We start from the raw sequence: 27,846 nt of genomic DNA, 5'->3' as shown, positions 1-27,846 counted from the left end.
CCGTTCTGTTTACCATCCATTTTTTTAGTTATGCTCATGTATGCATTCAAAGATCTTGACATAGGAGTACACATGCAGTTCAGGATAGCTGATCACCTCTTCAATCTGCAAAGACTCAAGCTTACACAAAAGTCACAGAGCAGTGAACTTGTTTGCCGTTGACTGCTTTCATAGAACTCATTCGTCCAGTTTTTGTCGACACATTGTCCAAACATCTCCCCATGTTATTCAATGGCATTATAATTACTAAATCCCCCACTATCAATACCCTGACCATTAACGAAATTGACTGTACCCAGTCATATAAATGTTGTGGCTACAAGAGCAAGTCAGAGGTTGGAAATTCTGCAAAAGTAATTCACCCCTGACTCCCCAAACCTTGTCCACCATCTACAAGGCTCAAGTCAGGAGTGTGATTGATTACTCTCCACTTGACTGGATGAGTGTGGCTTCAAAAATACTCAAGAAGCTCAACATCATCCAGGACAAATCAGCCTACTTGAATGGCACCCCATTCACCATGTTAAACATTTATTTGCTCCATGACAGGCACACAGTAGCAGCCATGTGTACCATCTCCAAGATGCACTACAGCAACTCACCATGGCTCCTTTGAGAGCACCTTCCAATTCCATGACCTCTACTACCTATAAGTACATGGGCAACAGATGCATATGGACACACCACCTTCATGCTCTCCTCCAAGTCATACACGATCCTGACTTTGAACTATATTGCCATTCCTTCACTGTTGGATCTAAATCTGAAACTGCCTTCCTAACAGCACTGTGGGTGTCCTGACAACACATGGACTGCAGTGGTTCAAGAAGGCAGTTCACCATCACCTTCTCAATGGCATAAGGGTTGGGTAATAAATACTGGCCGAGCAAGGAACACCCCCATCTCATGAACAAATAAATAAAAGCTTCAGAATGCTTTAATCTTATATTTCTAAAATAGACAGATGTTGTACCAACCAGCACCTGGCCACAAACTTCAAGACCCATAGACACAATCAACAATACACCCCTCAACTCAGTCCAGAGGTTCTGCTATCTTGGGAGTATCCTCTCCAACAACTCTCTGTTGGATAATTCACCCAACGGGAAATTCACCTCCAGGTTTTGAAGAAAATATAGAATTTGTCTCAAAACAAGGATCAAAATTTACCAAGCAGTGGTGCTTATATAATTTCTCTGTGGCAGTGAGACATGGACAATCTCCCAGTGTCACATAAAGCAGTTAAATGCATCCCATCTTCACTGCTAATCAAGTGGCAGGGTAAAATTCCTAACACCAAAGTTATTCCAAGGTGTCTCATACCTGGCATTGAGAGCATGGTCATCAGAGCTCAGGTTCACTGGGTCAATCACGTGATTCACATACCAAAAGTATTCTGAACTAAGGAGTAGTTTCAAAATAGGGGCCTTCCAATAAAGACTGAGATGAGGAGGAATTTCTTCACTCAGAGGGCCGTTAGTCTGAATCTTATTAAATGATGATGTTGGCTCAGGGAGCAAAATGCCCTAATCCTGTCCTATTTCTTCTGTTCTAAATGTGATAATCAGCAACCAGCTGATCACGAGAACCCAGCCCACAGGACATCCCAAACTCAGATACAAAGGTGAAATGAAATGAAATGAAAATCGCTTATTGTCACAAGTAGGCTTCAAATGAAGTTACTGTGAAAAGACCCTAGTCGCCACATTCCGGCACCTGTTCGGGGAGGCTGGTACGGGAATTGAACCGTGCTGCTGACCTGCCTTAAAAGCCAGCTCTTTAGCCCTGTGCTAAACCAGCCCCTTTAAGGTGTTCTTAAAGCCAGTCTCAAAGCCTATATGTTGGACCCCAATGCACATGAAACAAAACCCTGCACAGATTTAAATAGAGGAGTCACTGTCATCAAGAAATCTCAACGTCTAAGAACAGTCAGGTTCCTACATGACAAGCGAGCATGCTGCAAAGTTAGTGCCTTCATCCATCTCCCCAATACTGAATTCATATGCAATATTTTCAGTTGGATCTGCAAATCCAGATTTGGCTTAACATCATACATGAGGTGGCACTAATCTAGAGAGTGAACAATTGGTCTCCTTTCTGCACCTTGAAGTGACGGGAGAATCCATCACTTCATCACATGAAAGTTCCAGGATGTGGTTGTAGGCAGAAAAATTTGCTGAAAACATAGACCCTGCCACCTCTAGTAGTATTTACATATAGCAGGGAAGAAAATAATTGGTGGTAAAGGAGTGTATAGTGTGATTGTTGAGGAGCACCACCCCTACATCTCCCTTTTGAAGAAATTCTCACACACAAAGAACAAAGAACAATACAGCACAGGAACAGGCCCTTCGGCCCTCCAAGCCTACACCGATCACGTGATCTAACTAGACCAACCGCCTTTTTCCTTCTGTATCCCATCTGTTCATGTTCCAGATAAGTCACACCTGCCTGGTGTCACTCTATTTTCATCATGAAGGCTTCGGGTGATTGAGGGCTTTTCAGAATCTCAGAAATATGTTACCAGAGCTCTTTTCTTCCATTATAATTGCACAAGGCAAATATTGAAGGTATGTTTGTGCATATGGTTGAAACATTTTAAGTGAAAGCACACATAAAACTTTTCTGTGTATATGTGGTATCATTTATACCACATTGAACATTAAGTTATAAAAGTTGAACTGACTTGGGATATAAAGCAATCCTCGGAATTGTTTTGATAGTTGAGGCAGACACTATTCAGCAGAAAGCAGACATTAAATTAGATCAGTCATTTTCAAATGATGGTATCTCACTCTCAAATCTTTCATTCTTTTGTATTGTTTGTATGTTTAGGATAATAGTAAAACCAATCAAAACAAAATGGTCTCAGTTTATATAGATTGCTAAAAATTATAATGGGCGGGATTTTCCAACCAGCCTGCTGCGGGTTTTTCGGCAGAGGATGCGTCCCGCTGTATTCTCATTGACACCACCCAGTGCGTCGGAGTGGACCTGAATTTCCCGCCAGCGTGAACAGCTGGTAAATCACACCCAATATAGTCACATTATAATCGCATATTGGCAGCTGAACACTTGGTTAAGGAAACAGAGCTCGAATTCAAATTGTGATTGTCATTTGCATTTCATCTTCTTTGTGATGTTGTATGAATTAAGTAATGGCATGATGGGAAAACTGGTCAATGGGAAGACTGGTCAACTAGTTGGTACAATGGAAGAAAGACTGACTCCGCATAACCTAAAGCATGAATAAGATCAGAGAAGGTCAAGCTATTCCAAAATGCATGACCTCTGCAACCCCTGATAAGGCTAGCTCGTCATAACCCAGGGCGGTATGAATAAGACAAGATAAGGAATGGATGAGTCTCCTCCGACCTTTTAATGTTCTATCAAATGACAAGATAATGGTATGAGGGATGAGACAAAGATTCCGAGAAGATCAACAGGTCAGCAGGTTTATGACATTGCTTCCGTTTCTACTTCCGATCGAATTCCTGACTAAGCTGTAGTCATGCAATCTTGATAATGATAATGTATAAATACTGAACTGATTTTCTGGAAAAGCGTGGACTTGGGAAGGAATCAGCAGTTGTACTAACTGCTCTCTGACCTCAAGTTTCAGCCATTACTGCATGCAGTCTTTTCGTAAATAAAGCCTTGGTATTTTGCCAGAATGAGCGTTGTTGAATCTTTCTACTAGTCCAGAAGCAGGAAAATTTTTCAATATCAGTGAGAGAAAAGGGGCTGGATTCTATGATTTTGAGGCTGTGTCCGGAGGTAGTGTCTGGTTTTACGACAAAAAAGTTGGCGCCACCCCCACATCAATGCTCTGACCGGTGAGGGGCTTGAAGCTGTGGCACATAAAACACATGGCCTTCCCGATATAAACGGCTGGAACATTGCTGGGTCCGTGGCTCGGCATGCGCGCGGCGACGACCTGAAGAGGTTGCGGTGAACAACAGGGGGCCGACCAAGCGCAGACCCAACCTGTCAGATAGTGCCCCCCTGGGCACTCCCTCGCCACCTCCGGGCCACCCCCACCAGTCTCCCCTCGCCGAAGCCCACCCGGCCAGCAGCACGGCGCACCCCCTCCCCCCCCCCCCGACTGTGGTGGCGTTGGACACAGTCCGCAGCTGCCATGACAGGTTCACGAAAACTGAGAGCACATGTGTCCCACGTCGTCGGGAACTCGGCCAATTGGGGGCGGAGCATCAGGGGAGGGCCTTCAGGTAACGTCCTGAGGCGGTCCCAACGTACTCCTTGATTACGTCGTTTTGGAGGGGGCAGAGCATCCGAAAAGAGGCGTTCCCCTGTTTCGGTTGTAAACAGGGATTTTGTGCTTGATCACCGATTACGATACTGGCGTCGCCCAACAGAGAATCCCGCCCAAGAAGTCACAAAAAAGTCAACATCCACATGATCTTACATGTCTGCCGAGTCTGCAGCATGGTAGCATTGTGGTGAGCACAATTGCTTCACAGCTCCAGGGTCCCAGGTTCGATTCCCGGCTTGGGTCACTGTCTGTGTGGAGTCTGCATATTCTCCCCATGTGTGCGTGGGTTTCCTCCGGGTGCTCCGGTTTCCTCCCACAGTCCAAAGATGTGCAGGTTAGGTGGATTGGCCATGATAAATTGCCCTTAGTGTCCAAAATTGCCCTTAGTGTTGGGTGGGGCTACTGGGTTATGGGGATAGGGTGGAGGTGTGTGCTTGGGTAAGGTGCTCTTTCCAAGAGACAGTGTAGACTCGATGGGCCAAATGCCTCCTTCTGCACTGTAAATTCTATGATTCTATAAATTCTATAAGCGCCAGTTTGTATCTGTGGAGTTATACTGGCCTGTGGATATTGGAAAAAAAATTAGAAAAATGTGAAGAAAATGTATGTCACTGAATCATGCAGGAGCACATATGGGCCATGCACTTTTTACTTAATTCTCCCTTCCTTATGTTTCCAAAATCTATTAGGTAGGTCAGACAAGGTTACAGGCTTCTCCATGACCCATGCCTATGTTGCTCTGTAATCTGCCAACAAGAGACATATTTTTGGCAGGGAAGGACATCATTTTGCCTTTTGGCAGAATGTTCTGCTTCAAAGACACATTCTACTTACACAGCCTGACAGAGAACTAACAACATTTATCCCAACTATAACAGGCAAATTTGAGTGGCAGGCAGTCATGGGATGTGAAACCACAACTACTTGGTTAGTTTCCATCTCTATTTATATTGCCTTGGTTTCTCAACAGAAAATGTTCTGCTTATATTTTGGATTTTAAGTTTGCTATTGCAGCATCCAAAGGACTACTAAAAGCTTATGCTTTGTACAAAATGAAAGACAAAGAAGTACAATTGGATAATGTAATTTATTATGCTGTTCTGCAGGCTTTCTACTTGACTTTGAGTATTTTTTATTAATAATTCTCCTTTTTATAGCAGTGCATTTTTAGTTATTTTCCACACAACATATGGTAAATATCTAGGGATGGCTGTAGCACAGTACCACAGCTCTACTGGTGCACTGTAGTTTCAGAGCATATTTCTCTTCAGCTTTGCATACCAGCTGGCACATATTCATACTGTTCTGAATAAATATTAAAAACCCCTTAGTGGTTCTTTTGTTCATAAAAAAACCTGGCACAGTACATTGACAAAACTGTTTTAAAGGCATAAATCAAAAAAAAATCTTGATGGAAACAATGTGCATTAACGTTAACAATTTAAAACTATGTAAAGAAACTATAAGCTTAATTTAATCATCCCACTAATTGACCTGTCATTAAGATATATTTATTTGTGGAAATCTCACACATGACATTACTCAGTGTAAGTATACTCAACAGCCCAAATGTTTAAAAGGGTTTTTTGTGGTCTCATTTTACACAGCTCAATGTAGTGAAATGCTATACCATGACATTAGCGATAATGATGAGTTTTGTCTTTTAGTGGCAGATTTGTTGCACATATACACAGCTTTAAATGGTGCAAAACTACTCCTAAAAGGATTTCTCTGGGCCCATTAAAATCATGTTGTTGTGACCTTCAAATAGAGTTGCCTAAAAAAGGAATACGAAAAGGACAGAGATAGTCGCTGTTTGAGGAAGCAATAATTCAACATGGGACATATTGATGACTTCAAAATTGCTTGCAGTTGTCCCTTGCAGACATTTGTTCAGGTAGGGTATTTTCAACTGTTGGGGTCTAAAAGGGATTGTCATATTTTTGGTTTATATGAAAAGATAGAGGGTGTGAATTTTGAAAACACATCCCACATCTATTTCTATATAGTAGCTTGTAATGCCATGACAAACTTTGCAAACCTTATTCCATTTTACATTTTAATGGGAGAGTAAATACTGTGCACCCATTTATGCTCTTTTGTGGTTATTTGGTCTTTCTATAGATTGTAGAAACAAAATCCAGAATTTCTACAGCATAAAATGGGTAAATTCAACAGCTTGATGATTTGTCTGTGACTTCCACTGAGGCAAAGTGAATTATATGTGATTATACTCAGATTTCCAAAGCTTTTACTGAGGTTCTCAAAACTCCCCTAGAGCTTCTGGTGGTTATCCAAAGGAAACGAGGTATGAAGTGCAGGCTGAAAAACAATCCAAAGGCTTCAAGAACTTAGAATGTTCTACCAGAAACTGTGATGGAAACAGAATTAGTAATAACTTTTCAAAGGGAGCTGGATATGTATTAGAAATATATATACATTTTCAAAGTTTAGGGAAAGGGAGGATAATAAGACTAGATAGATGTGCACCCTTGGTTAAATGCTGTATCAGGAAATACTCTGATTTTAAGTTGGTAGAGAAATAAGCATGCAATCTCAAATATATTGAAACTAGGTAAAGGCTATATTTGGGACACTGAGCTGAATTTTTGTCCCTGGGTCCCAATCCCGCCATTGGGATGAAACAGAGTTTTGGAACATGGAAATGCCAGCAGTGCATCCCCACCACCATCGAATGGGCTATGGCCTCAGCGGGAGGGCCCGCCTTCTGTCTGCAAATTCCAAATGGTGTCTGATGAGTGCCCTCAACAGATACTTTGATTGCCTTGCTTAACTTCCCACCTCTGGTGAGCCATCACCAGCACACACCCTTCCCCCATCACTGACCCTGAGTCAGTCTTAATGAAAATACACCTGAAGTGGGTACATGCTGAAGACCGGTACACCAGCCAGTAGATCAAAATTGCCAGCAGGCCCATGTCCGAACTCATATCCTCAGCCTAGCGAAAATTCAGCCCATTGGCTTAACTAGCTACATCTATGTCTTGTGCATTCAGTGCAAATGTTTTCCTTGAAAGGCATATATTGAACAGGTCTCTGCAGCGTAACATTGGTAGCAGTATTTCTGGAAAGTTTGAAAACAAATGACTGTAAACACAGTGATTACTGCACATGCTATATTGTTAGGTCTTACCTCTCTAATGCCGGAATCTGTGATGCTGTCTAGATTCACAGAACCCTCATAAGTCAGGTAATGGAAAACATTGAGAGCACGAACTGCCTCTGGGCCTCGCTGTTTGTATCCAAAAATAAGGTCAATCCACTGATGCAATTGGCAAGAAACAAATTCACTTTCCAGACCCTGCATGAAAACATTTAAAATAATAAAACAATAGAGCTTTGGATCATTATTGTATTAATATTCATATGGTAAAATATTTATCAAGCCTGCAGCCTTTATGCTTGCTTTTTGGTTTTCTTTCTTCCCCTCCTTGTGCATGCTGAAAAGTGTTTAATGCATTCATAGAAATTGGTTTTACACTGGAATACTTTTGCCATTTTCAAAATATAGTGTAAATGTTGATGAATTTGATTCATGTAAACCACCAAATTGATTTCTGTTTTACAATGTTGCTGAGAAACATAATGGTTACACTTCTGAGTAAAATGTAAACATTATATCATGGTATTTGCTTCAAAATATCCAAGCAAAACATTTTAAATGTTATTATGTCAGCAATATTTACATGTCAATAAATAAAATTATAATAATTAGCATTACCTGCGTGGAAATTTGAGCAATTTTAAAACATAACAGACAAAAAAGGAATATTATTCCTTTAAGAAAATGTATGACAGATGTGCCTGGTCATATAAAATCACTGTAGTCTGACCTCATACATTTTCATTTTCTCTGCTCAACGAATAATTTAAGTATTAGAAAGTACAAATCATCATAATGCACTCATCCTCAAGGTCAAGTCAGCATGGATCATTGAATTATGCTGACATTTTTAGCTGCCATCATCATATTTAAGCAGCTCTCTAGAACTTACAACAATAGACAGATATCTGCGTGATGAATATTAGATGAAAGCGTTTGGACCAACCTGCTCGAAACTGTTTTAAATGGGACTGAGCATTCCCAAACTAAAACAGTGCTAATCATGTTATCAATTCTATTTAAAACAATTCTATATAACTGGGCAATAATTTAACTAAAATATTAAGAGTTTCACAATAATTCTAGACCAAAGTTTCTTAAAAAGTATCAAAACAATTCAGAAGGTATAGGGCGCGATTCTCCGGCAGCGTTGTGCTCTTGCTTGAGCGCAACATGGCCGGAGAATGCCGGGAGAGGCCTGCAGCGAGCCTCCTGACAGGCTCTGCGCATTCCAGAATTCTCCAGAGTCCAGCGAGATGTTGGAGTCGGAACCCCGTCCCAAATGGGCGGGACCGAATGACGCTCGCGGCGGTAGGTCGTAAACCTACTTATGACCTACCTGCCTGGGATCCACCGGCCTCCTTCGAATCTCCGGCGTCCCCAGGGAGGCTGCAGCCGGGCGCCGATCAGTGCTTGTCCACACAAACGTGGACCAGGCTGAACAGCACCCGGGGGATCTCCCGGGACATCGGAGACCCCTGAATTGTCATGGGAAGTGCAGGTTGGCCGCTTGGCCCTCCCCCTGGATCGCGGGCACCTTGGCACTGCCCAGGTGACACTTTGGCACTGCCACCCTGGCACTGCCAAGGTTCCCGGATCGCACTGCCAAGCCAGCAGGAACACTGCCTGGGTGCCAGAGTGGCAGTGCATGGGTGCCCGAGTGCCAGGGTGGCACTGCCAAGGGACGGAGGTGAGGAGGGCGAGGCCCATAAAATGAGGGGGGGTTTGAAGTGTGGGAGAGTGCAGGGCAGGTAACCTCTGTGAGGTTGGATGGTTGATGGGTGGGGTCCTGGAAGGGAGGGGGTGCTGTAAGAGGGCTTGGGGGGGCCTGAAGAGGGGGGAACCCCCATTGACCCCGAGTGGAATGTCATCACTTGGGGGGATGTGGTGTCCATGTGTGTAGAGGATGACATTTCCCGTGGGTGGGGGACCCACAAGCTCGCTTAGAGATCGGGCACCCTTTCAAAATGGCGGCCCGATCTCAGAGTTCAGCGTCCCAGTGCTAAAAGAGTGGGCTAAACCGCTGAGAAACTCCCCAGGGCCCCAATAAAATGACGAAGTATCATTGAACAGCGATGGGGTTCTCGCCAGCAGAGCCGACGGGCAACTCCCACAAATTAACTTTGAAATTTTTTGAATCGTACCCTCACTCTCATAATTGAAACAGGTGTCAAATGGCCCTCCAAAACCTTTTGTTCTTATAAAAAATAATTTCAGATATACTACGCCATGTGACAAATTTAACAACTCAATGAAACTTTCAACATCGTTTAAATTCTGCGGCATTGTTTACTTTGACAATGTCATAGCAAAAAAATGGTATGGTTGAAGGACAAACTGTGCATTCTAGAAACACACAAGGCATGCAATAATCACTGCCCAATTTGCAAAGCAGCGACATTTGACATGATCTAGTTATGACATATGGATAAGGCCAAATCTCCATTTGAACAGCCTGAAAAGAAGGAAGCAAGTAAGAAAACTAAAGGAAAACATTACATTTATATGCTGCCTTTCAAAGTCCCATCATGCCATACAGTAGCGGGGTGAGCAGCCATCCTTGTTTCTGTGCCCCACCTGCTGAAAACACGTCCAGCAGAGGCAGATAAAATGCAGCCCATTATCTTGATATTGATGCACACAGTAAACTTCATTCTACACAGTAAAATTCTGAGGAGATGGCCACAGACACTAATTTGGTTTTCTTTCTTCCCCTCCTCTGACTCCAGGGGGGAGGGGCACTCAGCGGTGGCCAGGCCCGCGATCGGGGGCCACCAATCCACGGGCTATCACGATCTGGGGGGGAACCTATTTTATTCCGTTCAGTCCCGCTGTGTGGGTCCGCCATCCCATCTATATCCTCCTGTAATCTAAGGCTATCCTCCTCACTATTTACCACCCCACCAATTTTCATATCATCCACAAACTTATTGATCAGCCTTTCTACATTGATATACAAATCATTTATATAAACCACAATCAGCAAAGGCCCCAATACTGATCCCTATGGGACCCCACTGGCCACAGGCTTCCAGTCAGAAAAATACCCCTCGACCATTACCCTGTGCTTCCTGCCACTCCTGTTGTCCACTCAGCCAATTTTGGATCCAATTTGACAAATTTCCTTCAATCCCATTGGCTCTTACCTTCATTATCAATCTCCCATCAACTATAACATCAACTGGGAACATAACAGGTTGAAAACCCGGTCAAATTCTGCCTTGAGGTCAAACGTAATCACTCTCATTTCATCTCTTAGGTTCAGCTCATTTGTCTAAATTTGGATCAAGGCTGTAATGAGGTCAGGAGCTGAGTCACCCTAGCATAACCCAAACTGAGCGTCAGTGAGCAGGTTGAGCAAAAGCCACTTGATAGCACTATCAACGACTCCTTCCATCACTTTTCTAATGATCAAAAGGAGGCTGGTTGGATTTGTTCATTTTGTGGACAGGATGCACCTGGGCAATTTTCGACATTGCCAGATAGGTGCCAGTGTTGTAGCTGTACTGGAGCATCTGGCTAATGGCGCAGCTAGTGCTGGAGGGCAAGTCTTCAGTACTATTGCGGCACTGTTATGAGAGCCCATAGCCTTTGCAGTTTCGAATGCCTTAAGCTGTTTCATGATATCATGCGGAGCGAATTGAATTGGCTGTAGAATGGCATCTTTTATTAAATAAAATATATTTATTCAAATTTTCAACGATTTTCAACAAAACACTCCAACCAGAAAAAAAAAGAATAAAGCACAAAACAGGCAGAAATTATACATGAGATTCCCACCAAAATACAATAACCCGCATTTAACAAATCAACACGCCAGTAAGGAAAACGCCCCACTCTAACCTAAACAAAACAGAAAAACCAAACGCCGCCCCCCCCCCCCCGCCCCTCCCTGAGTTGCTGCTGCTGTTGACCTCCCCCTAAGGTTCCACAAGAAAGTCTAGGAACGGTTGCCACCGCCTGGAGAACCCCTGCACAGACCCTCGCAAGGCAAACTTTATCCTTTCCAGCTTGATGAACCCTGCCATATCGTTAATCCAAGCTTCCACGCTTGGGGGCTTCGCATCCCTCCACATTAGTAGGATCCTCCTACCAGGGCTACCAGGGACGCAAAGGCCAGAACACCGGCCTCTTTCGCCTCCTGCACTACCGGCTCGTCCGCTACCCCAAATAATGCCAACCCCCAACTCGGCTTGATCCGGGTGTTCACCACTTTTGACATAGTCCTCGCAAAGCCCCTCCTGCGCTGGGCATGTCCAGAACATGTGGGCCTGATTTGCTGGACTCCCCGAGCACCTCACACACCTGTCCTCCACCACAAAAAACCTACTCATCCTCGCCCCTGTCATATGCGCCCTATGGACAACTTTGAACTGTATTAGGCTGAGCCTGGCGCAAGAGGAGGAAGAATTAACCCTACTCAGGGCATCAGCCCACAGATCTTCATCCAGCTCCTCCCCCAGCTCCTCCTCCCACTTACCCTTTAACTCCTCCACCAAGGCCTCCTCCGCCTCCTGCAGTTCCTGATAGATCGCCGAGACCTTGCCTTCTCCGACCCATGCACCCAAAATCACCCTGTCCTGAATTCTTTGTGCTGGGAGCAGCGGAAATTCCCTCACATGCCGATCACAAACGCCCTCACTTGCATGTACCTAAAAGCACTCCCGGGAGGTAACCCAGATTTCTCCTCTAGCGCTCCTAGGCTCGCAAAAGTCCCATCGATGAATAGGTCCTCCATTCTTTTACTCCCAGCCCGCTGCCAGCTCAGAAATCCCCCATCCATCCTACCCGGAACGAACCTGTGGTTCTCTCGTATCGGGGACCAGACCACGGCCCCCACCTCGCCCCTATGTCGCCTCCACTGGCTCCAGATCTTCAGACTCGCCGCCACCACCGGACTCGTGATGTACCTTGTTGGCGGAAGCGGCAACGGTGCCGTCACAAGCGCCCCCAGACCCGTACCCACACAAGACGCCACCTCTAGCCTCTTCCACGCCTCCCCCTCTCCCTCCATTACCCACTTACGGATCATCGCCACATTGGCTGCCCAATAATAGCCACATAGATTTGGCAGCGCCAGCCCCCCCCCCGTCTCTGCTACGCTCCAAAAACACCCTCTTTACCCCTCGGGGTCTTATTCGCCCATACAAATCCCATAATACTCCTGCTTACCCGTTTAAAAAAAGCCTTGGGGATTAGGATGGGCAGGCACTGGAACACAAACAGGAACCTCGGGAGGACCGTCATCTTGACCGACTGCACCCTACCCGCCAGGGAGAGTGGCAGCATATCCCATCTCTTGAAGTCCTCCTCCATCTGTTCCACCAATCGTGTCAAATTGAGCTTGTGCAGGGCCCCCCAGCTCCTAGCTACCTGGATCCCCAGGTATCGGAAGCTCCTCTCCGCCCTCTTCAGCGGTAGCTCGTCTATCCTCCTTCCCTGGTCCCCCGCATGCACCACAAAGAGCTCACTCTTCCCCACGTTCAGTTTATAGCCCGAGAAGTCCCCAAACTCCCTAAGGATCCGCATAACTTCCGCCATCCCCTCCACTGGGTCTGCAACATATAACAACAGGTCATCAGCATATAATGACACCCAGTGTTCCGCCTCCCACCGGACCAATCCCCTCCAGTTCCTAGACTCCCTCAGTGCCATGGCCAGAGGTTCAATTGCCAGTGCAAACAACAAGGGGGATAAGGGGCACCCCTGCCTCGTCCCGCGGTGCAATCTAAAGTTCTCCGACCTCCGCCGGTTCGTAGCCACACTCGCCACTGGGGCCCTATATAACAGCCTGACCGATCTTATGAACCCTTCCCCGAACCCAAACCTCCCAAGCACTTCCCAGAAATACTCCCACTCCACCCGATCAAAGGCCTTCTCCGCGTCCATAGCCGCCACTTCCCCCTCCACCGAGGGCATCATGATCACATTTAAGAGCCTCCACACATTTGTGTTTAACTGCCTGCCCTACACAAACCCCGTCTGGTCCTCATGGATCACCTCCGTGACACAGTCCTCAATCCTCGTAGCCAGCAACTTCGCCAACAGCTTAGCGTCTAAATTGAGGAGCAAAATCGGCCTATACGATCCACATTGCAATGGATCCTTATCCCGCTTCAAAATCAACGATATCAGCGCCCGGGACATTGTCGGGGGCAGGGTCCCCTCCTCCCTCGTCTCATTAAAAGTTCTCACCTGCAACGGGCACAGCAGGTCCGCATACTTTCTGTAAAATTCAACCCGTCCGGTCCTGGGGCCTTCCCCGCCTGCATGCTCCCCAATCCTTTAACCAGCTCCTCCAGCCCAATCGGCGCCCCCAAACCAGCCACCTGCTCCTCCCCAACCCTCGGGAACCTCAGTTGGTCCAAGAATCGCCACATCCCCTCCCCCCACTCCGGGGGCTCAGACCTATACAGATCCTCATAGAAGTCCCTAAATACCTTGTTTATTCTCACCGCACTCCGCACCAGATTCCCCCCTCTATCTCTAATTCCACCAATCTCCCTCGCTGCCTCCCTCTTACGAAGCTAATGTGCCAGCATCCGGCTCGCCTTCTCCCCATACTCATATACCGCCCCCTGCATTTTCCTCCACCGCGCCTCTGCTTTTCCCGTGGTCAATAGATCAAATTCCATTTGGAGGTTTCGTCGCTCCCTAAGCAGCCCCTCCTCGGGGGCCTCTGCATAGCTCTTGTCCACCCTTAATATCTCCCCCACCAATCTCTCCCTCTCCTTCCTCTCTCTATTCTCCCTATGGGCCCGAATGGAAATTAGCTCCCCCAAAACCACCGCCTTCAGAGCCTCCCAGACTACCCCCACCTGCACCTCCCCATTGTCGTTGGCCTCCATGTATCTTTGAATACACCCCCGGATCCGCCCACACACCTCCCCATGTGCCAACAGTCCCACATTGAGGCGCCACAACGGTCGCTGGTCCCTCTCCTCCCCCAACTCCAGCTCCACCCAAGGCGGGGCGTGATCCGAGATGGCTATAGCCGCATATTCCGTTCCCTCCACTTTCGGGATTAGTGCACTACTCATTATAAAGAAATCTATCCGGGAATAGGCTTTATGGACATTGGAGAAAAAAGAAAATTCTCTGGCCACCGGCCTGGCAAACCTCCACGGAGTCACTCCCCCCATCTGGTCCATAAACCCCCTGAGCATCTTGGCCGCAGCCGGCCTCTTACCCGTCCTGGACCTGGAACGGACCAGTGCTGGGTCCAGCACCGTGTTGAAGTCCCCCCCCAATATCAAGCTCCCTGCCTCCAGATCCGGGATCCGACCCAACATATGTTTCATAAATCCGGCATCATCCCAATTCGGGGCATGTATGTTCACCAGTACCACCCGTGTCCCCTGCAACCTACCACTCACCATCACGTATCGACCTCCATTATCCGCCATAATATTCAGCGCCTCAAACGACACCCGCTTCTCCACCAGTATCGCAACCCCTCTATTCTTCGCATCCAGCCCCGAGTGAAAGACCTGCCCTACCCATCCCTTTCTCAGCCTGACCTGATCTGCCACCTTCAAGTGTGTCTCCTGGAGCATGATCACATCTGCCTTCAGTCCCTTTAAGTGCGCGAACGCCCGGGCCCTTTTGACCGGCCATTCAGGCCCCTCACATTCCATGTTATCAGCCGGTTCAGGGGGCTACCCGCCCCCCTCCCCCTGCCGACTAGCCATCCACATTTTTAGGCCAGCCACGTGCCCGTGCCTCCCGCACCCTCTAGTACCCCAGGCGGCGGACCCCCACCCCGACTCCCTCTTCTACCTCCAGCTCCACTCTGGCCAATACAGCAGCAACCCAGTTCTCTCTCTCCCGCCCCCCCCCCCCACCGCCTCCCAAGCCAGATCACCGCCCAGCCATTTTGCTCCCCCCATTACACTCCCGTAAGTCAGCTGACTCCTGCTCACCCCGGCCACTCCCGCCATCCCAACGACCCCCCAGTGTGGGAATCCCTCCACCTCCCCCTGTCGATCAATGTGCGCTCTCCTCCAGCACCAGCCTTCCCCCCCAGACCCCGCCCCTCCCTTCCTTAGCACGGGAAAAAGCCTGCACTTTCCATCCGAGCCAGCCCCACCCTCTTGGCGCAGCTCCTTCTTCTGTGACCTCGCCCCAGCTCCCCAACCCCGGGCTTCCAACCCCCCCTTCATCAGCGGGGACCTGCCCCTACAGTACCGGCGCCCACACTCTCACACAGCCCCCACATCATATCCACTCACCCCTTCCCATTTCCTCGCTTCCCAAACTGAAACCAGAAGAAGAACACCCCCAAAATACAGTAAACACCCCCCCCACAACAAACCCTCAGTTCGAGTCCAGCTTTTCAGTCTGAATAAAGGTCCACGCCTCATCTGGCGCCTCAAAATAGTGGTGACGGTCCTGAAACGTGACCCACAATCGCGCTGGCTGCAGCATTCCAAACTTCACCCCCTTCCAATGGAGAACCACCTTGGCCCGATTAAAACCAGCCCTCTTCTTGGCCACCTCCGCACTCCAGTCCTGGTAGACTCGGATCTCCGTATTCTCCCACCTGCTGCTCCGTTCTTTCTTCGCCCATCTCAGGACGCACTCTCTGTCCATAAAGCGGTGGAACCTCACCACGACAGCACTTGGCGGCTCGTTGGCTTTAGGCCTCCTTGCCAGGACTTGATAAGCCCCAACCAGCTCCAGGGGCCTCGGGAAAGCTCCTGCACCCATCAGTGTGTTGAGCACTGTAACTACATATGCCCCAGCATCGGACCACTCCACTCCTTCAGGGAGACCCAGAATCCAAAGATTCTTCCTCCTCGACCTGTTCTCCAGGTCCTCAAACTTCTCCTGCCACTTCTTGTGTAGCTCCTCGTGTGCCTACACCTTCACCGCCAGGCCCAATATCTCGTCCTCATTCTCTGAGGCCTTCTGCCGCACCTGTCGAATCGCCGCCCCTTGGGCCTTCTGGGTCTCCACCAGCTTTTCTTTTTTTTTTGTAAATATTTTATTGAACATTTTTGGTCAACCATCACAGTACATTGTGTATCCTTTACACAATAATATAACAGTATAAATAACAATGACCTGTTTTATAAACAAAGAATAAATAATATATAACAAAAACGAAAACTAAAACTAAATGGCAACTGCCTAGTCTCAGATAAACACTCTCCAAAAATATGATTTAACAGTCCAATATACAATTATTTATAGCAACGACCTATACATATTATACATATATATTAACAACCCTGAGAGTCCTTCTGGTTCCTCCCCCCCCCCACCTCCCCCCCCCCCCCCCCCCCCCCCCCCCACTGGGCTGCTGCTGCTACCTTCTTCTTTTCCATTCCCTCTATCTTTCTGTGAGGTATTCGACGAACGGTTGCCACCGCCTGGTGAACCCTTGAGCCGATCCCCTTAGGACAAACTTAATCCGTTCCAGCTTTATAAACCCTGCCATGTCATTTATCCAGGTCTCCACCCCCGGGGGCTTGGCTTCCTTCCACATCAACAGTATTCTGCGCCGGGCTACTAGGGACGCAAAGGCCAAAACATCGGCCTCTCTCGCCTCCTGTACTCCCGGTTCTTGTGCAACCCCAAATATAACCAACCCCAAGCTTGGTTCGACCTGGACCCCCACTACTTTCGAAAGCACCTTTGTCACCCCCACCCAGAACCCCTGTAGTGCCGGACATGACCAGAACATGTGGGTGTGATTCGCTGGGCTTCTCGAGCATCTCGCACACCTATCCTCTACCCAAAAAAATTTACTGAGCCGTGCTCCAGTCATATGCGCCCTGTGTAACACCTTAAATTGAATCAGGCTTAGCCTGGCACATGAGGACGATGAGTTTACCCTACTTAGGGCATCCGCCCACAGCCCCTCCTCAATCTCCTCCCCCAGCTCTTCTTCCCATTTCCCTTTCAGCTCATCTACCATAATCTCCCCCTCGTCCCTCATTTCCCTATATATATCTGACACCTTACCGTCCCCCACCCATGTCTTTGAGATCACTCTGTCCTGCACCTCATGCGTCGGGAGCTGCGGGAATTCCCTCACCTGTTGCCTCGCAAAAGCCCTCAGTTGCATATACCGGAATGCATTCCCTTGGGGCAGCCCATATTTCTCGGTCAGCGCTCCCAGACTTGCAAACTTCCCATCCACAAACGGATCTTTCAGTTGCGTTACTCCTGCTCTTTGCCATATTCCAAATCCCCCATCCATTCTCCCCGGGGCAAACCTATGGTTATTTCTTATCGGGGACCCCACCAAGGCTCCCGTCTTTCCCCTATGCCGTCTCTACTGTCCCCAAATTTTCAAAGTCGCCACCACCACCGGGCTTGTGGTGTATTTCTTCGGTGAGAACGGCAATGGGGCCGTCACCATAGCTTGTAGGCTAGTCCCCCTACGGGACGCCCTCTCCAATCTCTTCCACGCCGCTCCCTCCTCTTCTCCCATCCACTTACTCACCATTGAGATATTGGCGGCCCAGTAGTACTCACTTAGGCTCGGTCGTGCCAGCCCCTCCCTATCCCTACTACGCTGTAAGAATCCCTTCCTCACTCTCGGGGTCTTCCCGGCCCACACAAAACTCATGATACTCTTTTCGATCCTTTTGAAAAAAGCCTTCGTGATCACCACCGGGAGGCACTGAAACACAAAGAGAAATCTCGGGAGGACTACCATTTTAACCGCCTGCACCCTCCCTGCCAGTGACAGGGATACCATGTCCCATCTCTTGAAGTCCTCCTCCATTTGTTCCACCAATCGCGTTAAATTTAACCTATGCAATGTACCCCAATTCTTGGCTATCTGGATCCCCAAGTAACGAATGTCCCTTGTTACCTTCCTCAGCGGAAAGTCCTCTATTTCTCTGCTCTGCTCCCCTGGATGCACCACAAACAACTCACTTTTCCCCATGTTCAGTTTATATCCTGAGAATTCTCCAAACTCCCGAAGTGTCCGCATTATCTCTGGCATCCCCTCCGCTGGGTCCGCTACATATAACAACAAATCATCCGCATACAGAGATACCCGGTGTTCTTCTCCTCCTCTAAGTACTCCCCTCCACTTCTTGGAACCCCTCAATGCTATTGCCATGGGCTCAATCGCCAGTGCAAACAATAATGGGGACAGAGGGCATCCCTGCCTTGTCCCTCTATGGAGCCGAAAGTATGCAGAAACCCATCCATTTGTGACCACACTCGCCACTGGGGCCCTATACAACAGCTGCACCCATCCAACATATTCATCTCCAAAACCAAATCTCCTCAGCACCTCCCACAGATAATCCCACTCCACTCTATCAAATGCTTTCTCGGCATCCATCGCCACCACTATCTCCGCTTCCTCCTCTGGTGGGGGCATCATCATTACCCCTAGCAGCCTCCATATATTCGTATTCAGCTGTCTCCCCTTCACAAACCCAGTTTGGTCCTCATGGACCACCCTCGGGACACAATCCTCTATCCTCATTGCCATTACCTTGGCCAGAATCTTAGTGTCTACATTTAGGAGGGAAATAGGTCTACAGGACCCGCATTGCAGCGGGTCCTTTTCCTTCTTTAGGAGAAGCGATATCGTTGCCTCAGACATAGTCGGGGGCAGCTGTCCCCTTTCCTTTGCCTCATTAAAGGTCCTCATCAGTAGCGGGGCGAGCAAGTCCACATATTTCCTGTAAAATTCAACTGGGAATCCATCCGGTCCCGGAGCCTTCCCCGCCTGCATGCTCCTAATTCCTTTCACTACTTCCTCTATTTCAATCTGTGCTCCCAGTCCCACCCTTTCCTGCTCCTCGACCTTGGGAAATTCCAGCCGGTCCAGAAAGCCCATAATTCTCTCCCTCCCATCCGGGGGTTGAGCTTCGTATAATTTTTTATAAAATGCCTTGAACACTCCATTCACTCTCTCCGCTCCCCGCTCCATCTCTCCTTCCTCATCCCTCACTCCCCCTATTTCCCTCGCTGCTCCCCTTTTCCTCAATTGGTGGGCCAGCAACCTGCTCGCCTTCTCCCCATATTCATACTGTACACCCTGTGCCTTCCTCCACTGTGCCTCTGCAGTACCCGTTGTCAGCAAGTCAAATTCTACGTGTAGCCTTTGCCTTTCCCTGTACAGTCCCTCCTCCGGTGCCTCCGCATATTGCCTGTCCACCCTCAGAAGTTCTTGCAGCAACCGCTCCCGTTCCCTACTCTCCTGCTTTCCTTTATGTGCCCTTATTGATATCAGCTCCCCTCTAACCACTGCCTTCAGCGCCTCCCAGACCACTCCCACCTGGACCTCTCCATTATCATTGAGTTCCAAGTACTTTTCAATGCACCCCCTCACCCTAAGACATACACCCTCATCTGCCATTAGTCCCATGTCCATTCTCCAGGGTGGGCGCCCTTCTGTTTCCTCCCCTATCTCCAAGTCCACCCAATGTGGAGCGTGATCCGAAATGGCTATAGCCGTATACTCCGTTCCCCTCACCTTCGGGATCAACGCCCTTCCCAAAACAAAAAAGTCTGTTCGCGAATAGACTTTGTGGACATAGGAGAAAAACGAAAACTCCTTACTCCTAGGTCTGCTAAATCTCCACGGGTCTACTCCTCCCATCTGCTCCATAAAATCTTTAAGCACCTTGGCTGCTGCCGGCCTCCTTCCAGTCCTGGACCTCGACCTGTCCAGCCCTGGTTCCAACACCGTATTGAAATCTCCCCCCATTACCAACTTTCCCACCTCTAGGTCCGGGATACGTCCTAGCATACGCCTCATAAAATTGGCATCATCCCAGTTCGGGGCATATACGTTTAACAAAACCACCGTCTCCCCCTGTAGTTTGCCACTCACCATCACGTATCTGCCTCCGCTATCCGCCACTATAGTCTTTGCCTCAAACATTACCCGCTTCCCCACTAATATAGCCACCCCCCTGTTTTTCGCATCTAGCCCCGAATGGAACACCTGCCCCACCCAACCTTTGCGTAGTCTCACCTGGTCTATCAGTTTCAAGTGCGTTTCCTGTAACATAACCACGTCTGCCTTAAGTTTCTTAAGGTGTGCAAGTACCCGTGCCCTCTTTATCGGCCCGTTCAGCCCTCTCACGTTCCACGTGATCAGCCGGGTTGGGGGGCTTTTTACCCCCCCTCCCTTGTCGATTAGCCATCCCCTTTTTCCAGCTCCTCACCCGGTTCCCACGCAGCTGTGTCCCCCCCAGGCAGTGCCCCCCGCCCATCCCACCCCATACCAGCTCCCCCCTCTCCCCAGCAGCAGCAGCCCAATAATTCCCCCCTCCCACCACCCCCCCCCCCCCGCTAGATCCCCCACTAGCGTAGTTACACCCCCCATGTTGCTCCCAAAAGTCAGCAAACTCTGGCCGACCTCGGCTCGCACCGTGTGACGCCCCCTCCTTCCTGCTTCCCTAGTCCCGCCATGATTATCATAGCGCGGGAACCGAGCCCGCGCTTCCCCCTTGGCCCCGCCCCCAATGGCCAACGCCCCATCTCCTCCACCTCCTTTCCTCCCCCCACCACCTCCTGTGGAAGAGAGAAAAGTTACCACATCGCAGGATTAATAACATAAAACTCCTCTTTCCCCCCTTTTTACCCCCCTCTTCGCCCCCCATACTCGCCCCACCACTTTGTTTCAAACGTTCTTTTTTTAATAACCCGCTCATTCCAATTTTTCTTCCACGATAAAAGTCCACGCCTCATCCGCCGTCTCAAAGTAGTGGTGCCTCCCTTGATATGTGACCCACAGTCTTGCCGGTTGCAGCATTCCGAATTTTATCTTCTTTTTGTGAAGCACCGGCTTGGCCCGATTAAAGCTCGCCCTCCTTCTCGCCACCTCCGCACTCCAGTCTTGGTATACGCGGATCACCGCGTTCTCCCACTTACTGCTCCGAGTTTTCTTTGCCCATCTAAGGACCATCTCTCTATCCTTAAAACGGAGGAATCTCACCACTATGGCTCTAGGAATTTCTCCTGCTCTCGGTCCTCGCGCCATCACTCGGTATGCTCCCTCCACCTCCAGCGGACCCGCCGGGGCCTCCGCTCCCATTAACGAGTGCAGCATCGTGCTCACATATGCCCCGACGTCCGCTCCCTCCGCACCTTCAGGAAGACCAAGAATCCTTAGGTTGTTCCTCCTCGCGCTGTTCTCCAGCGCCTCCAGCCTTTCCACACATCGTTTATGGTGTGCCTCGTGCATCTCCGTCTTCACCACCAGGCCCTGTATGTCGTCCTCATTCTCGGCAGCCTTTGCCTTCACGACCCGAAGCTCCCGCTCCTGGGTCTTTTGCTCCTCCTTTAGCCCTTCGATCGCCTGCAATATCGGGGCCAACAGCTCCTTCTTCATTTCCTTTTTGAGTTCGTCCACGCAGCGTTTCAAAAACTCGTGTTGTTCAGGCCCCCATATTAAACTGCCACCTTCCGACGCCATCTTGGTTTTTGCTTGCCTTCCTTGCCGCTGCTCTAAAGGATCCACCGCAATCCGGCCACCTTCCTCTCCTTTTTTCATCCGTATCCAGGGGGGATTCCCTTCTGGTTCACCGCACAGTACTTTTAGCCGTTAAAATTGCCGTTGGGGCTCTTATTAAGAGCCCAAAAGTCCGTTCCACCGGGAGCTGCCGAAACGTGCGACTCAGCTGGTCATCGCCGCACCCGGAAGTCCTCCACCAGCTTTTCGATCGACACCTTCATTGGCGCCAGCATTTCTGCTCTCAGCTCCGCAAAGCAGTTTTTAAGGAACTCTTGCTGCTCCCGCGCCCACTGCGCCCACGCTGCTTGATCTCCACCTGCCGCCATCTTGCTTTTCCTCCCCCGCTCTCTTCGCTGCTCCAAAACCACTTTTTAGGTCGCTCCACTCCTGGTCCACTCCATACAGTGCTGGGGGAACCTTACTATCACCTTCCCACACTGGGAACCGTCGTACAAGTGCCGCTGGGGCGCCTCAAAAGGGCCCAAAAGTCCGTTCTTGGCAGGAGCTGCCAAACGTGCATAGCCACAACTGGAAGTCGTAGAATGGCATCTTGACCACAGGAGGCAGTTGAGATGGATCATCCACTCGGCACTTCTAGCTGAAAGATGTTGCAAATGCTTCAAGTTATGCGCAGTGAATGTTACTTATCAGCTGAAGCCTGAATGTTGTCCAAGTCTTGCTGCATGCATGAGATGTTAAACAGAGGTTCACTCTGTAGTTTAAGTGGATTTGAATGATCCCATAGTACTTTTCTGAAAATGTTACAATGCTTTTAGAGGGAGTTCCATATATTTGAAACTGCGACAGTGAACAAAGTTCAAAGGTCATCTAAATACAGGAGCTACAGGAGGAGGTCAGGGGATGTGGTCAGTAACTCACCTCCTGACTCCCCAAAGCTTGTCCACCTTTGCCTGAAGGGATGTGTAAAGTTGTCACACTCCCAAATGATTTTCCGCCCTGCTGCGCCACATTTCTGCCCCGACCGGCAGGCGGGATTCTCCGTTACGCCAGCCAGTCAATGGGGTTTCCCATTGTGGGCCAGCCCCACGCCATCGGGAAACCCCCGGGCGCCGGCATAACGGAGAATCATGCGGCGGTGAATCCCGGCCCATGGGTTGCTTTCTACTTTGAGGGGGAGAGCTGACTGGTGGTGATTTAACCTGAGGATCACCACACCTCAGGCGAGGGGCAAGGTTGAGAATAACCTCAGCCAGTATGGGAATTGAACCCACGATGCTGGCCTTGCTCTGTATCACGAACCAGCTGTCTAGCCAACTGAGTTAAACAGCACTTAGTTAGCTAATGCTTTGTTGGTACTCCATCCACTACATTAAACATTTATTCCTTCCACTACCAGTGCACAGTGGCAACAATGATGAACATTTTCTACAAGATGCACTGCAGCAATGGACCATGTTCCTTTGATGGCACCTTCCAAACTCACAACCACTGTTGCTAAGAAGGACAAGGGGAGTAGACCAATGGAAACAGCACCACCTGCATGTTCCCCTCTAAGTCTCACAGAATCCTGCAACTGTATATACATTCATTCACTGTCACTGGGCCAAAAATCTGGAACACCCTCCCAAAAGTACTGTGGGTGTACTGACACTACATCGACTGCTGCAGCTTAAGAAGGTGACTCACCGCCACCTTCTGAAGGGGAATTCGGGATGAGCAACAAATGCTGACGTTCCCAGTGATGTCACATCCCAGCAATTGAGTTCAAAAATGGGCAGAATCGTATTGCAGGGCCAGGCAGCTTTCCCCCACACTCAGCAAAGCTGGTGTGGACCAGTTTGCCTCTGCAGCCAAAACGCGCTGCGAGGGAGCTAAATTGGCTGCCAGTGGGACTTCTGTCCCTCATTGGGAGGAGTTCCTATCCTTGGAAGCTGCTGGCCAGTTCGGAAAGGCAAATTGGAAAAAAGGTAGTGGGGGTACTATCTTAAGGGGCTGACCCTGATATGTAAAGGGAACCCCCTGAAGATAGTCCTCCCACTTTCTTCCTACCCATTTAAAATATATTTTTAAAAAGACAGCCTGTCCACTGCGCCCGACTGCCCATGCCAACTGTGTTATCGTATAGGCAATATTATTGGTGCCTATCCGCTATATTTAATTAAATAATCACGGGTCAATTGAGCTTTTTAGATTGCTGATTTCAGAGTCTGTCCACCTCCCATGTTATTAAACACACTGAGCGGGACAAATGTAAAATCCAGTCCAATATCTCTAAAACGCAGCATTTCCTCAAGGCCAGTAGCACGGGTTCAATTCCCATGCGGGCTAAGGTTATTCATGAAGGCCCTGCCTTTTTAACCTTGCTCCTCACCTGAGGTGTGCCTGTTCTTTAGGTTAAATCACCACCAGTCAGCTCTCCCCCTCAAAGGGGAAAGCAGCCTGCGGTCATCTGGGACTACGGCGAATTTACTTTTTAGAATATAGAAATACTAATCTATCATTAAATGTATGCAACTGTTAAAGTATATTTGTGTCCAGTATTCTGTGCTACAGGTGACTTTAGGATAATACTTCCTCTCATGATTCTGCTCCTGAAAAATAATCATGTGGATCTGCAAGGCAAACATAAGCATGGAAGAACAGCTGCCTCAAAGAGAAAATGCATGAAAACTAATGGTAAAATATAATGGACTAGACTAACTCATCTTCCAGTAGCCCACATTAGAATTCTCCCTCTATGTACCCAAACAGGCGCCGGAATGTGGCGACTGGGTGCTTTTCACAGTAACTTCATTGCAGTGTTAATGTAAGCCCACTTGCGACAATAAAGATTATTTAAAAAAATTATATTGTTAAATTTGTAAAGAAACAAATATTTCATTCAATTTGGGATTAGTGAATTTCAGGGCAAGGCACCTGACAATACTTTGTTTTAAATCAAAGAAAAATTCGTCAGTGGCGCAGTAACCAATAAAAAATAATTTTTGTTGGAGATAATGAATATTCTAAATAGACTTAATTGTTTGGTAATTGTTTTTTCCATTTTGCCAGTTTCAAGCACAGTTCAAATGCACTTTGACCTCGAGCCGAATGCTGCTGACAGAGAGTCAAGTCACGCAAAGGACTGCATTATTTGGAGATAGCCACCAATTCAGTTCAGATGAAAACCTGGTCTGTCTGTAACCGCATAGAATTCTTTGACCAGATCAAAAAAAAAATGTTATTAAAAATGCTCTTTTGTAAAGATGAATAGTTAGATTTTGTATCATGTTGAAAATCTGAATTGTTATGAGCAAACAGTGGAAGTGAGAGCATTGTAAATTGGAAGATAAACTGAAACGAACAGCGATAATCCCAGAATCCCTTATCTTCACTCGCCTTCACATGGCATCTTTAGTATACTTGAACAACGAGCTGAATGTGTTCTATTTATGGTTACCACCCGGCAAAAGCCTGCTGGGATTGAATGGCTGAGTAATACTGCAGATGCACATCTGTGAGAAGCTTTTTAAAGCTGGTAAATTATGATTGATGAACCCAACAATCATGTAACATTATCTGGGACATTCACTGCCTCTGTCCTTTGGTGACATCATAGAGGTCAGACAAAAATCATGTTAGCATTGAATACTCTGCTTTAATAAGGTTAAATGAATAAGTCTCTGGGAAATGTCTAGCCACATGCAGTTTGGAAAAGCGGCTACTTGCAGTTTATCCAGTGCAGCAGTCATTTCACAAGAATCAGATATCATTCTTACCATCCTGTTAATGCGGACAAAATCCTCTGGCTTCTTTGCCCAAATTGGAAGCTCAACATCAAAAACAACAGTACCATCTTCTCTGATTCCAAGGTTATAGCTGTTACTGTTCACAAACATTTCGGGTAAATAGTAGAATTCTGGGATTAACTCCTGGTTAAGAAAGAGAGAAAAGAAAACAAATATTTTTAAAATCATATTTGTTGAGAAACAAAATTCAAGATTTCTTTCTCGAACTTCATTACAATTATCATTATTTTTAGGCAATGATGGGCTCAGCACCAAGTCTGAGGATTAGATATGATTAAAATTATAACAATTATGCAAAACAGCACACAAGTTGTCTTACCTGCTGCATGGATTTGTGCAATGAGGCATAATATGTTACATTGTGTTACACTGTAAATTTTGTACTTCAAATCTCAATTATAAACCCCCGCCATCTCCAATGTAAAACATGCCACTGATGTAACTAAATAATAATATGGGCCCGGTGTTACCTCTTCCTCAGGGAATGAAGCGTTGTGCTCTTCCTCATTTCCTTTGTTTTCCCCTCATAGGTTGCTGGAGCTTATGGATCTGCATCCCATTCAACCCGCCCCGCCACTGATAAAGTTTTACAGCCGAGGTATCCTCGCTCATCTCGACCTGTCACCCAGCATTTTGACTGACATGTTCCACCTCCTCACTGTCTTCCTATTTTCTCTATTCCCTCTTAATCGTCATCTTTTTCCTTTATCCCCAATATTCCTCTTCCTCCTCTTCCCCGCCCTTCGCTCGTCAGAGTCCAGCCAGCTTGAATTGAATATTGCATTTGGTCGCAAATCTGCGTGCATTGCCACGCATGAGGCTTCAATTAAGATGCTATATCAATAATAATTAATACCTGAACATGATTTCAAGGCTATCATCTAATTTCAAGATTCAGGCAATAATAAATAATCTTAGACCACCTATTGTTTATAAAATCGTCCCAATATTTTCAATGTAAATGCTCTTCCTGGTATTAGTGTTTACTTACAAAAGATTTACAGATCAAGATTAGCCATGTAAAATGGCTAACTCCCGATTAGAATGGCCAAACCCCGATTTAAAATGGCGAACGGAAGAGGCTGATGGGAAAATCAGCCAACAGGACTCAAACAGACAGCTGCAGGTAAAACAGTGTATTCGCCTCTGGGGAAGCCAGACCGAATCGATACCTGCAGCCATCAACATAGCGACACCCCAGCCATCTGCATATTAATCAGCAATCCCCGGGAACAACTGATACAAAATAGAAACACAAAGCCAACCCAGACCTTTCGGCGCCAGCAGGAGCTGACACAAAGAGACCAAGTCCAATCACTTGGAACCAGGTACAAGGTCCGCCCCGAGAGGCGGGAAGCCCCTGGGGACTATAAGAATAGGGGCCAAGTTCAAATCGACCCTTGTCCTCCCGGCTGCACCCTTCTTCACTCTCGCCAACAACAGCCGAAAGAAACGTAAGTCTTACTCCAACGATCGCTACCAGATAGACACTCTTGACTATCGACCTGTACCAGCTTTGAATCCCGCAGGCTCAGAACCCATACGAAAGGCCATTCGTTTCCTTGACCTGGTGGGCCATTTCCAAAGTTAAGTATTGGCCTGTTAGTTGTAGGAAGTAGCTTAGAAGTAGAATTAATGTATAAGTATTAATTGCTGTATATAATAAATGAGCGTTGATTTAACTCTTACTAAGCGGTGTGTTGGATTATTAATCATTACTCGGACTTGAACCACGTGGCGGTATCAGAAAGATACCTGGCGACTCAAGAGCAAAGGTGACAGAATAAGAGCAATTAAACTAAGGCTAAAACGAGCAACATTTTGGCGACATCCTGACGGGACCTGATCTAGAAGTGGAAAACCACTCCGGGAGAACCCAAGAAATTTGAATTAGAAACCCAATTGGAAACAGAAAACCACAAGTGTTCAAGCAGTTCTGATCAATAGTCATAATTCGGAAGCGCGTGTATGCATGCGTAACTAACAGGGCTATAAGGTAAAACTGATAGATTTTTGTTGCGTCAAAACTGTCGGAAGTCTGTATTTTTGGAAAGTAGCGAAAGCCGTACCGGCATTTACAACACCGCCTTAGCCCCCTGTTCCAAATTTAGAAGAAGCAGTCGGATAGGAATAAGATGGCCATGCAGGCAATGCAGCGCCTCATGAACCCTGAGGAATTTGCGGTCGTAGCGACCAGCAGCAGTAGAGTGGGACAGTGTCCCATTTGGGAGGAGAAAATCCGGAAATATCTCAAGGG

General features: G+C 47.7%; 1 protein-coding gene across 3 annotated transcripts in view; it reads right to left on the bottom strand.

Moving 5' to 3' along the window:
- nbeaa (neurobeachin a) overlaps positions 1-27,846 on the bottom strand; it is a 1,435,335-nt gene that overhangs the window by 107,620 nt on the left and 1,299,869 nt on the right. For all 3 annotated transcript variants that reach the window (XM_072477018.1, XM_072477016.1, XM_072477017.1), the window contains 2 exons: positions 25,560-25,712; positions 7,428-7,595 (listed from right to left, as the gene is read on the bottom strand). In XM_072477018.1, the coding sequence (XP_072333119.1) occupies positions 7,428-7,595; positions 25,560-25,712 (321 nt within the window). The remainder of the gene's footprint in view (positions 1-7,427; positions 7,596-25,559; positions 25,713-27,846) is intronic.

This window comes from Scyliorhinus torazame, chromosome 15, assembly GCF_047496885.1.
Source record: "Scyliorhinus torazame isolate Kashiwa2021f chromosome 15, sScyTor2.1, whole genome shotgun sequence".
NCBI lineage: Eukaryota > Metazoa > Chordata > Chondrichthyes > Carcharhiniformes > Scyliorhinidae > Scyliorhinus > Scyliorhinus torazame.
The sequence above is the reverse complement of the archived record's forward strand: the minus strand, read 5'-3'. Positions and strand labels throughout refer to the sequence as shown.